Source organism: Podarcis erhardii (assembly GCF_964252035.2).
Source record: "Podarcis erhardii genome assembly, chromosome: 7".
In the NCBI taxonomy this organism is placed as follows: Eukaryota; Metazoa; Chordata; class Lepidosauria; order Squamata; family Lacertidae; genus Podarcis; species Podarcis erhardii.
In genome coordinates, this window is record NC_138511.1 from 38,834,688 (window position 1) to 38,847,550 (window position 12,863).

The window sequence follows — 12,863 nt, forward strand, 5'->3', positions numbered from 1 at the left end:
GGGGATGGTCCCAGCCCCCGTGAGAGCAGGGGAATCCCTGTCGGGTCTGCCCCCCCCCAGCCAGCCAATCAGCTGGCCGGCTGGGGGGCGTGGCCTGCCCTATTTAGGGCCGGCGCGGAGGGGGCTCGCCCTCTTTTTGCCAGCTCGCCCCCACGTTTTCCCACCCTCCCTCCCTTTAACTAGGCTTAGGTAGGTCTTTGACTTTGCTATGGACTTCGGTCTGTCGCCGCAAGGGGCATGGTAGGAATTTTTCCCAATTGGTGATTTCTGGCCTTTTGGTTTTTTGCCTACCTCGTTGCAACTCGTCACAACTTCTCGGCATTGGCGGTAGGCATTGGTAAGAAGGGGTTAAGAGGATGTGTGTGGGGGGGGAGGAACGCCATCACCTCCCCCCAGCGAGTGAAGGGTGGTCCGTTAAAGGACTCTGGGGGGCGTGGCCCTGTCCGAAGCCTATGGAGGTGAGGGCCAAAGGCACGCCCCAGAGCTCCTAGTCGACGTGCCTTGGCAGGAGACTCCCCCGATATAAGGTTAACCCTTCCCCGTGTCTCCAGCAAACAGGCTGGAGCCGGATAGTCGTTAGGACCAATGCCTAAGCCAATGCCTCTCATTCCTGAATTCAATAAAGTTGTGGCCTAATTCGCCCAATTAACCTTAAATTATGGTGTCTCGTGTCTTTGTTTACTCTGGTGGGGGGCGGGAACTCGCCACGCAATGGGAGCCACTGCCAAATAAGCATGCAGAGGATTGCAGACCTAGTGCAGACCTGAACCTCAAATAACCTATTTGACACTCCGCTCAAATCACTTAGCCTTTGTGCAGGGGCGGCAACTTCTGTGTGGCTAAGCAGTATACTCCTGAGCACCGGTTGCTGTGAAAAGATAGCTGTGCTGGTCATAGGCGCCGACTCCATGGGGCCTGAGGGGGCCCGAGCCTCCTCAAAAATTCGTTTGGGGGGCTCAGCCCCCCCAATAATTTAAGAAAATTATTAGTTATATTATGCTTTGTAAAATCACAAAATTATGTTGGTATTTTTTATTTTCCTTGTTTGACGATAGTTACCTTTTAAAATACATTCAGTAATGAGTTAAAACAAAGCCACTCCCGATCTCGACCCATCAACAATCTCACGAGAAGCGGGGATTCCCCCTAGCTCATTAATATTCACCGCCCACGGCGGCAGCCAATCGGCTGCTGCAAAGGGCGGGCCCTCACAGGTTCACTTAAGGTCGGGGCAGCCCGGGGCTTGCCCCTTTCGTTCCCCCAGCAGCAGCGGTTTGGAGGTCTTGGGCCCCCCCAATATTTTTTATAAGTCGGTATGGGCCCCCGCCCCCCAATATTTTTTATACGTCGGCGCCCCTGGTGCTGGTTATGCAACTTAATCTTTCAGTGTGGAAGGCTCCTGTTTGAGGCAACAGAGAGCAACACCCTTTTCCAGAACATGCCATTTCATTTCCTCCTCCCCCATTTTTCACCCCAGTAGATGCTCAGCATCCTGTGCCCACAGAGCATGCTAAGTCCTTATTTCCTCCCTATATTTTAAGAATGTTTCTTCCAACCTCTTCTGCATGGCTGGTTCCATTTTGGCAACCTATAGAGTGCCACTCGGCTCCAGAACGTTTGAGAAAATTATGATTGCCTCACAGGTGCTGGCAACCTCCCTTCATACTCTGTTTGCACCTGGCTAGCTTCCTCTGGTTAAAAAATGGAGTAAGTGCACTTTGCACCAAAGCAGCAAGTCAGTTGTGATATACCGTATTTTTCCATGTATAAGACGATGCTTTTTGCTAAAAAGAATTAGGCAAAAATTGGGTGTCGTCTTATACATGGATAGTGAATGTAGAAGGGGGACGTGTGATTAATGGCAGCAGCAAGCAGGAGATTGGCAGCGGCGATTGGGCGGTTGATTGGTGGCTGCGGCAAGGCCTGCTGGCGATTGGCTGTGGCTGCGGCAATTGGGCAGGCGATTGGCGGCTGTGGCAAGGCCTGCTGGTGATTGGCTTCGGCAAGTGGGCGGGTGGGCTGTTGGTGGCGGCGAGTGGGCAGAAAATTGGCTGCGATGAGGTGTGCGCTCGGCAGTGGCTGTGGCAAGCAATTGGCAGTGGCAGGCAGGCGGGTGTGTGATTGGCGAAAGTGACCTCCCCCACCCCCCCAAAAAGCTAAACAACTTAATTTCTTAATTTTGGGTTCAAAAAAATAGGGGTTATCTTATACATGGGGGCATCTTATACATGGAAAAATATGGTCGGTGTTTGTGGAGGGGGGCACAAATATATATATATATGCACAAATCTAAAATGGCATTGGGAAAATCTGGAGGGAGCAATCGCTCGGAACAAAATCCTGTAATGTGCAGGTTTTGCTATTCATGAGCTATTAAGAGCCACGGCATCTTTTTATTTTTTATATTACTAGAATAACAGCTATGCGTTATCTTTATCTATTTATAGAGAATGACTGGAAGTAGCAGCAAAAAGCACAGCATGGATGCAGAAAACCCCATCAAGGAAACTGTCCTTATTACAGGAGGAGGTGGTTATTTTGGTTTCCGGTTAGTATGCTTTTATTTTAGGACACATGGAACAATCATATTTAGCAATGAAGCGATATGTTTGTTTTAAATAATTTATTATTTTAATTTCTTTCTCCCTCACCAACACACACACACACACACACACACACACACACACACATTTCTATGTACACACATACACTATACAGCTATGGAGAAAGGCCGTAGCTCAGTGATAGATGCATGCAGAAGGTCCCACTTCAGTCTTCAAAATCTAGCTATGTATTGTCTGCACTGACTGGCAGCAACTCTCCAGGGCTTCAGGCAGGAGCCTCTCCCAACCCTACCTGTAGATGCCAGGGTTTGAACTCTGGGACCTTCTGCATGTAAAGCAGATGTGCTACCTGTAATTTCATAATTTTGATTCCCACCAGTTCAATCAACGGAAGCTTAGGTTGGGTTAGTCTACTGATGAAAGTCTGCAGACCATGTAGTTATTATCAGTAGAACCGTGAAAAGCCCCTTTGAGTGAAAACAGGGGGGTGTTAGGTAGATTTCTGTTTAATTATTATTTGCTGGTGTTTTGAGAGTTACTTTGATTGCGCAATAATATACTGTCTTTTTCGCTCTATAGGACGCACTTTTTCCCCTCCAAAAATTAAGGGGAAATGTGTGTGTGTCCTATAGAGCAAATGCAGGCTCCTTGGCTTCAGCGATAGCAACGCGGAGCCTCCGAAGCGCAAAGGGAGCGCTCCCTCCGCGCTCCGGAGGCTTCAGGAGGCTATCCCTCCTGGCTTCAGCAGAGGGAGAGCTGCGCAGCGCCCCTTCAGCCAAGCAGAAGGAGAAATGGAAGGGGCTCCATTTCTCCTGCCGCTTCGCTGAAGGGGCGCTAAGCAGAGAGGGGGAGATTTTTTTCTTCTTGTTCTCCCTCTCTAAAACAAAGTGTGTCCTATTGGTCCAGTGCGTCCTATAGAGCGAAAAATACGGTGTTCTAACTGGTACTGAATATTACCTTATTTGATGTAAGGTGTTTGTTTCAAAGTCATATATTTTATTATTTGGATTGGATTGCCTGTCACATTCCAGCCTAGGTGGTGCCCTTTCCAAGAAGGGAGTAGATGTCATCCTCTTTGATGTCACCGAGCCCATCCAACCGATGCCACAAGGAGTGAAATTTGTGCAGGGTGATATCCGTGTGGTCTCTGAAGTGGAAAGGGCACTCCGAGGTGCAACCTGCGTCTTCCATATTGCTTCCTATGGGATGTCTGGCCGGGAGCAGCTGAACCGAAAACTTATAGAAGACGTCAACCTCAAGGGGACAGAAAACATAATTGAAGCTTGCAAGAAAGTGGGCGTCTCAAGGCTGGTTTACACGAGCACCTACAATGTGGTGTTTGGGGGCCAAGCGATTGAAAACGGGGATGAGTCTCTGCCTTATTTCCCTCTTCATCTCCACCCTGACCATTACTCAAGGACCAAAGCCTTAGCTGAGATGAAGGTTCTGGAAGCAAATGGAAGCTCCCTTGAGGGAGGGCGAGGGTTGCTGAGGACCTGTGCCTTGAGACCTGCCGCCATCTATGGGCCTGGAGAGCAGAGACATCTGCCGAGGATCCTTGGCTTGCTCGAACAGGGCTTGTTTCAGTTCCTGTTTGGGGATCCTGGAGACCTAATGGACTTTGTACATGTGGACAACTTGGTGGAAGCTCACATCTTAGCTTCCGAAGCTCTGGGAGATAGTAAGGGTCACAGGTCAGCTGGTCAAGCTTACTTCATTTCAGATGGCAGACCAATCAACAACTTTGATTTTTTCCGGCCTTTCGTAGAAGGCTTAGGCTACCCCTTTCCGACTTACCGCCTCCCTCTGTCTGTTGTTTACTACTTCGCATTTCTCACTGAGATGGTACATTCCGTGGTTGGGCGCTTATATAACTTCCAGCCCTTCCTCACTCGCACAGAAGTTTACAAAAGTGGCGTCTCTCATTATTTCAGCCTAGAAAAGGCCAAGAGGGAGCTGGGGTACGCACCCTGTTCACACAGCATTAAAGAATCAGTCGAGTGGTTTAAATCTCATGGCTATGTCCATAAGTCCAGGAGGTACACTGCAAAACATTTATTTAGGGACATGGTACTTGTCCTCCTGTTTGCAGTGGTGATCCTTTCCTGGTTTCCCAGAGTCGTCTGATGGGAGATACTAGCGAGGAGACAAGCTTCTTTGTACAGTGGTACCTCAGGTTAAGTACTTAATTCGTTCCGGAGGTCTGTACTTAACCTGAAACTGTTCTTAACCTGAAGCACCACTTTAGCTAATGGGGCCTCCTGCTGCCGCTGCACCGCCGGAGCACGATTTCTGTTTTCATCCTGAAGCAAAGTTCTTAACCTGAAGCACTATTTCTGGGTTAGCGGAGTCTGTAACCTGAAGCGTATGTAACCTGACGTAGCACTGTACTTCTTTTAACACTGGTAAAATAACGTGTTGGGAATCAACCCTTCTTTGCTAACTTGGATGTAGGAACATCTTAAGGCAGATCCACACATACATTTAAAGCACATGACTCCCCCCCCCCAAGAATCCTGGGAACTGTAGTTTGCTAAGGGTGCTGAGTACTGTAGTTCTGTGGAAGGGAGACTTCAGTTCCCAGGGTTCTTTGGAGTTGTTGTCTTCTACCCAGGCAAGCAAATATGCATTCCAGCCAAGCAAAAGCACTTGAGGTGGAGGCAGAGCAGGCACAGAAGTACGGTCCCAGGAAAGTCCTGAGGGCCGAATAGAGAGGTTTGGAGGGCCACGTTCAGACCCTGGGCCTGAGATTCCCCATGCCTGGTGCAGACAGTGCTGAGCTATATGGCCCAATGATCTGATCCCTGTTCCTACATTATGTTTTATTATAGAATTGTAGATTTGGAAGGGACCTTAAGCCATCCCTGGGTGGCTCGAACCACTTTTAAACACATTTCACCACCCTTTCTCCTCCATGGACCACCTGAAAACTGCTGAGGGTTTTAGAGCAGCACTTCATGACACCCCCCCCCCACCTTTTGTAGCAATTGTATTGGGCTGTGCAGGACACTGTGTGATATTTTAATTTCTTTTTTTACCTATTACATTTAATTGAATTACGGTTTGAATTCCAAACAGTGCAGCTTGTCTCAAAATAAAATGCTGTATCAGAAATAGACGATAAAGTACAATTAAATGCGGTGATTGTTTCCTCTCCCATCCTTGATTGTAAATTCACAGATCACCTGAACGAAGCTCACTGTCCATCATTTGGGAACCCATTTTTCTGTTGTGTCTGTAATATTTTGCCTCTTGGAGTACTTGTAAAAGGTGTTATATCTAATAATTGCCAGAGCCTCACACTTGGCGAAACTTGAGGTTTACGGGTTTGTTGCTGATGTTTAATTATAAACACACCTGCTTGCTGGCTGATGCCTACAGGGGGTATTCTAATCGCTCTTCCAGCAAACTCACAGCTTCAAAGTTTCTTCCTAGCGCCCTTGTTGTAAGTACTTCTCCTTTTATGCTTGTTTCATGTTCCCTTGCTTGCAATGTTCTTTCTGGAAACAGAAAAATAAATAAATAAAAGCCTTAACTTAAACCGTGTAAGCCAAAAGGGACTTCGGTCGAACATGGAGATGAATGATGTTGGAACGGCAGTTACGAGGCTGCTGTTTTTCCGTCTTCTGCCCGTTATAGCACCGAGCAGAAATATCAAGCAGACTTTAAATTTATAATCTAGGGAGCTGCCATTTTTACATTTGGAGTGAGCCTCCATATTGATAATGTTAAATCCCAGGCTTGCAGCCTCTTAAATTACTTCTGCGTTTCAGAATCTGGAGCCAGCTGAAAACTCTGCTTGTTTCTCGCTAAGCCCCAGAAGTTTTTAATGGGGGGGTTGTATTTCAGATGGCAGGTAAATGGGTATTTTTATTTTTTATTTTTTAAAGCAAATTGGTCGGCAAAGGCATGCATCCCCTTCGGCTTTTTATAGGATCAGCGTGTGGTGCAGTTTTTGGTAACAGCCGTGTTAAGGCATTTGGCAATGTATGACTGTAATGTGAGACATTGGGGGCGGGGGCGGGGGAGTCATGTGACCTACCCCACTGTTGGACCGCACACCAGTGCATAAATATGGGTGACCCCACTTTCTTGCCTTACGTTGCCTTACTCAGTTACAGTCAACGTGTTCCTAAATGCCCAATCAGGGCTCATGTTGGGCAAAAGACCCTTATCCACCTGAGGGCTGCATTGAGATGCTTATTGTAGTACAGTGGTTCCCCAACTGGGCGGTATTGCCCCCTGGTGGTAATGGGATAACTAGGCAGGTGCTGAGAGGCAAGGGGACAGCAGGTGGTCTCTGAAGGTGTAACTGACTATCACACTTTGAAAAGCTGATATCACTGGATCATGTTTGTCAGTTTTATTGAATTAATTAAACTGAATTGTTTTAACTCAACCTTGAATAAATGTGCAAATCATTGTTATTGTTTTGAGTTTTATTGCATGGTTATCTTTAGTGGGTTGCACAAACCATAGTGGTTTTTATAGGGTGGGAAGCACTGGGGATGAGTTTATGGAACCAAGGGTGCGCTAGCTCAAAATGGTTTGGGATTCATTGTCATAGCACTTTCCTTTTAGCAGAGACGGGGGGCGGGGATCACAGATACCAGGCAGGTTTAAGCTGATGCTCTTTTAGCCTTTGTCATCTTTTCCTGTCTGATCGGGCATAGCTAATGCCAGCAATTATTTGAGCCAAAGCACTATGTCATAATGTTTCTAAAATTTAGCATGCCATTTAGTGCTAAATATAGATTATCTGAAGCATGGCTTAAAAGATTGGGGGGGGGGGTTATTTTTTAAAAAAGGTGGGAGGGGGAGAGAGTGTGTGTGCTGTTGAAATCAGTGCACAGCTGCAAGTAGAAATGGATAAAACTGGAAATGTTGGCATTTGAAGTGTATTCTTTCTTTCCCCAAACACCTTGAAAGCCACAGAGAGTAGGCTTTGATATTTTTAAACCTTAAACAAGGAAAGTGATTTATCTAGAATTGTAGGCAGCTGTTTAATCAGGCACAGAATCAGGAACTCCAATGAAATCAGAGTTTCTTTGTTCCCCTCTTACACACACACTTGTTTTTCATGTGTATGTGCATAATCATTTAAAAAACAGTGGAAATAATACTCGTTTGCTGCATCACAAAAAATGAAGGCCCTTGACGGCAGCCCTACAAGCTTCAAAATGCATTCCCGTGGTTTTCACTAGAGTTACTCAATCAGGTCACCTGAGAGTCCACAGTTGGATGCATTTACAGAATATAGCCTGAAGCAAACAGAAGCAGAAATCACAAATCACCCTAAAGTTGGAGAATAAAAAGAACTTGCCCAGTCAACAGAATATATTATAAGCCTGTGCATAGTCAATGGGACTTGTTCCCAGGCACAGGAGTACAGGCTAACAGTTCAGTCCTACATGTGTTGACTCAAATGCAGGCCCAGTTTAAATCAATGAGACTAACAGCCACATAAGGGAGTATAGCATTTCAGCCTAAGTTTAGGCACCTTCCAAACCTGCCAAGGACCTGATATGCCATAGGTGGAACAAAATCACTGCCATATCCCCTTCTATGGCTGCCCCCTGCATAGCCTCAGAGGCTGCCACATACTTTTCTTGACAGAAAGAAAAATGATGTTTGTTTCTTTGGAGCAGGATGAGAACTTTTGACCCTCTGATGTGGTTGGACTACAACTCCCATCATCCCTCAATGTTGACTGGGTCAACTGGGGCTGATAGAACTTGGAACCCAACAACAACATTTGGGGAGCCACAGGTTCCTCATCTGTGTCTTGGAGATAAGTGGCATGCTCCCTTTCTTTCTTACCCAACAACAAAAAATGACCCACCACCTTGGCATTGGGTGGTGTCTAGATGTTGTTGGACCTTCTAATTCCTGTCATCCCTGGCCATTGGCCAAGTTGGCTGGAGCTGATGTGAGTTGGAGCCCAACAAGACCTTGAGGGCCACCTGCTCTCCGCCGCTGGTATAAAGGGCCTCCCATCGCATGTACACACACTTCCCACCACAGCATTTAGTTGAAAATAAACACTTCTTGAAGTCTTGTCTCTTCCCCTTGGTCATTTCACCCTAATAGTAGCAAATGGTGAGGGGGTGGGGAATCACATTGTTTCCCACTTGACAGTAGATGCTGTACACCAAAGAGAACCGTTTCTTTACTGAGAGAAAGAAAGAAACTATGAGGTAGCGCTGTATCTTGATTGTTTGTTTTCGCTTTAAGAGCTATTTACACACAACACACCTATGTGCACCCCTTCTTTCCTTCAAAATGGATACGGAACACTTTGAATGTATGCTACCGCTTTATATCTTCCAATCCCTTGGAGTTCAAAGCTGGGTGTTTGTTTGTTTTTTTAAAAAAATCAAGAGTATTATCAATGTATGCATGAAACACAACGACAATTTGTCATTTGCACCTGTAAAGGCTCGATTTGCATCAAAGCCATATTCACAGATCTGATTTTACTGTTCTTTAAATTGTCTTAAAAAAAGAAAAGAGCCCCAAACTTTATTCATGAAATAGGGCCTTATCGAAAAGTTTGGGAGCTAGTACCGCCCCTCTGGCACCCTGCTTCTTCTGGCAGCCAGCTTGGAGAGAGAGAGAAAAATGGTTTCCAAGGGTAACATCCTTTTGAACCCATGAAGCTGCCTTATTCGGAGTCAGACCATTAGTCTACCCAGCTCAGGTTTGTCTGCACTGACTGGTAGCGACTCCCCAGACATGGCAGCCCTACCTGGAGATGGCAGGGATTCAACCATCTGCAGGCAGAGCACATGCTCTCCCACAGCCCTCTTCGCCCCTTATCCAGCAGGACTTTTCTTACTGCCCAAAGCTTCTTCTCATCTGCTTTGGCTCTCATTACACATCCACTTCTGAATTTGTTGTTTGCTTCTATGTTTTTATATTGTTGTAAACTCCTGTGATGATAGATAGATAGATAGACAGACAGATAGATAGATAGATAGATAGATAGATAGATAGATAGACAGACATAGATAGGTGATAGATAGATAGATAGATAGATAGATAGATAGATAGATAGATAGATAGAGATAGATAGACAGACAGACAGACACATTGGTACAGAAATTCTTTTATAAATAAACAGAATAAATCTCAGCCCTGTCCCCTCCCTCTTCGTCCTCTGTTTATATACTTCTATGGTGAAACCCTGGCTCCCTTCCAATTTGTCAGATCCTGTATCAGTGAGGCTACAGTAGAATCGATAAGAGGGAGACAGTGAACAGGTCACGCTAGTTCCTTGGTCAGGGTAATAACCTTGGCTGATTGGCTTATCACCTGCCATCTGCATCGAGAGAGAGAGAGAGCACGCAAATGAGTTAGCGTTTCACCCATGGTCCTCACCCGGCTGGTAGGTAGATAAGAAACGGCCATTGTTGGTGTGTGTGTGTGTGTGTGAGCAAAAATGCTGGAAGCTTGCTCTGTGCTGATCCTAAACTGGGCTTTGGGGCTTCTCTGGAAATTGAATGGAGAAGCAATATCTATGGGTGTGCTAATGTGGCAAGCCCCTCTGTCCTATGCCCAGGATGTATATATGTGTAAATATGTGTAGAGGTACAACTTTCTGGCTGTAAGAGCTGTTTGATAGCAGAATGGACTACCTCAGATTTTGAATTTTCCTTCATTGGAGGTTTTTAAACAGGTTAGTTGACCATCTGTCAGGGATTCTTTAGCTGTGATTTCTGCATTGCAGGAGATTGGACTAGATGACTCTTGGTACCTTCTGTGACTCTATTAAATAAAGCCTTCTATCCTAAAGATACCACTGACCTTCATGGCAAAGAAACCAAACTCTAGGTAAAGCGCAGGCACTCCTGGAGTCTCACTGCTTGGTCATTGGGGTAGCACATAATATAAATACTTTTTACATTCCAGCTTTTGTACACACGGCTCATGTCAGCCTCTTCCCTGCAAGCCCCAGTAATTCCTCAGCAAACTTATGCTATTTTGCATGACGTCTCCCTTGATGAACAGCAGCTGAGAACAATAACATCTCACATGTACATTTGATGCCAAAAGCCCCCACTGTACAATTTGCAAAGGATAAAATGATTCCTTGGAGAAGCGAGGGATTTCCATAAAAGATGGACTGCAAAAACAGCTTATCTTTTTTCTTCTCATTCAGTTTCAGCTCCCTTTTGCTGCCTTGTCGCTGTTTCCCTTTTCACAAATATAAATGTATATAGAAGTTCTTAATGAATAAAACCTTTCACGTTCAAAGTGAGGCTGTACATTTTTGAGGGGCGAGGAAGAAGACTAAATAAAGCATTTTGTATGATATCTCCAGCTCGGAAGCCCTCGTGCTGAGTTTGGCAATGATATCTCGAGGGGCGGCTGAAACCATGTCAAAGAAGTGCAAAACCATGCCAAAGTGATGCTTCTGTCTACCTGTTTGAGCAAAAATGGCACCCGCCATCCAAATATCGATGACGAGTGCCACCCCACCCCCAGTTCAGAGACCCTCGTGCAAAGCTATCTCAAGACATGTCTGAACTGCTAGAGAACAAACAAACAGACAGAGAAAGACAATATATATAGCTCAACCAATATGTATAGCTCAACCATAAGAGAGCACACAGGCATCTAGATTCGACTCACCTTCCTTTGCCTTGAACTGAGTTGCTTTGGATTTATTATTTTGCATGCCTCCAGTGGCAGCTGGTGGTCATTGCGGCTGGTAGGGCTGAAGACAGGGAGCCCAACAGTAGGTGGAGCCAAAGAGCCAATGACAGTCAGAGACAAGTCATTCTCGCTTTGTCTCCATCCTCCTGCCTGCTGAGTTCTACAAGAGGGCACACTGAGACAAAGGAAGAGGAAGCTGACAGGCGGTGCCACCCCCCTCGACTAGCTGTGAGCAAGTAGGTAAGCAGGTGGGAACTGACTGGGAGCAGACTGAGGCTGGTGCCCAAATGCACAAGTCTCCACTGACTGGCTGGGGTTTTACTCTTTGGGTTATTGTAATTTTTATTTGTTTAGAAGAGTAGTTTTAAAGCAGCTGGCCTGAGGAGCCTAAACAGTTATCCACCCCGTCTTAATGCTGGGAGTGCAGCCAGCAGCACCCCATAAGCTGAAGGGCTGGGCCAGAGGCACAGTCCCATTGGAGGCAGGATTTTCGTGTGAAGGCGGCTGCTGTGAATTGCAGCTTCTCTGGAAAAGGTCATCTCTCGGCTTGGTAGTTGTACAATACTTTTCGCACTCCTCTGGGGCTTGGCGAGAGGCAAGCAAAGAGGGGTCAGGAGCAGTACAGCAGGTCACAGGCATGATCAATAAATCCAACTTTTAAAAGCTGATAAAAGTTGAACAAGGATGTGCCAGCCTCTCAGGAAGTAGCATCAAAGAGGCTCAGCGTTGAAAGGTCTTAGGGTGCCACCTTCTGGCTCAAGGCTGGCATTAAGTCTTTGGAACGGGGTCCTTCAGTGTTTTCATCAGCTTTCATTACAAATTGCCCTTTCTGGAACAGAATTTCCTTCTGGATTTATGTTAAAGGTTGTTGAGTTTTATCTATTAGAAATGTAAAATGGGCTTGCACGCATGCACACGCACACACTGAAAAAACACTCTCAGCTAATTTTGATTATTTTGATTCTTTAATTGTCACACTGCTTGCTATCTTAAAAATATCTCTAAGCAGTGTATGTGGAAACTGAAGCAACAACAGACAACTTAAAGTATTGCACATTAAAGTTACTAATATATGTATAAATAAGTATCAATTTCTTTTTCTTCTGACACATGCTTCCACTCAGCCTCTGGGGTTTCACCCAGGGTCCAACAAACTCTCAGAGGTGGCAGACTTTGGGCTCTCTAATTTCAGCGGCCCGTCATTTGATGCTAAAATTTGGCTCCCCTGCCTCTCAAACTCCATTCAACAGCATTGTTTGGGCACTCCCAGCAGCATAGTGCCCAAAGCGACTGCACTGGCTGTGCTACCCTAAGACTGCCTCTGCTCTCAGCTCACCCACAAAAGGCTCACAACCAAAAGAGTTCACAGGAACAGTGGACTCCAGTCCCTCACTGTAGACTTGATTTTCATGGGCAGGCCCAAGGTGGGTGGTACTTCCTCAGGCTTCTCACTGCTATGTCCCTTTCAGCTGTACTCTCCAGATCCAGTTCCAGGCACAGCAGGTTAGCTGAGTTTCCTGGGGAGGGGAGGGTCCAAAGGTGGGATGAGGCCCCCTCTCCACTCACAGCTCTTTCTTCACCCTCTGTCCTCTCCAACCCTCCAACTGCAAGTTCACTGAGAGATCTGCCACCATTTTCCTA

At 46.1% G+C, this 12,863-nt stretch overlaps 1 protein-coding gene across 8 annotated transcripts in view; it reads left to right on the forward strand.

The window, feature by feature from the left end:
- SDR42E1 (short chain dehydrogenase/reductase family 42E, member 1) overlaps positions 1-6,991 on the forward strand; it is a 312,532-nt gene extending 305,541 nt beyond the window's left edge. For all 8 annotated transcript variants that reach the window (XM_081870258.1, XM_081870261.1, XM_081870264.1 and 5 more), the window contains 2 exons: positions 2,448-2,548; positions 3,596-6,991. In XM_081870258.1, the coding sequence (XP_081726384.1) occupies positions 2,448-2,548; positions 3,596-4,691 (1,197 nt within the window). In that variant the 3' untranslated portion in view covers positions 4,692-6,991. The remainder of the gene's footprint in view (positions 1-2,447; positions 2,549-3,595) is intronic.
- Positions 6,992-12,863: the final 5,872 nt, after the last annotated feature.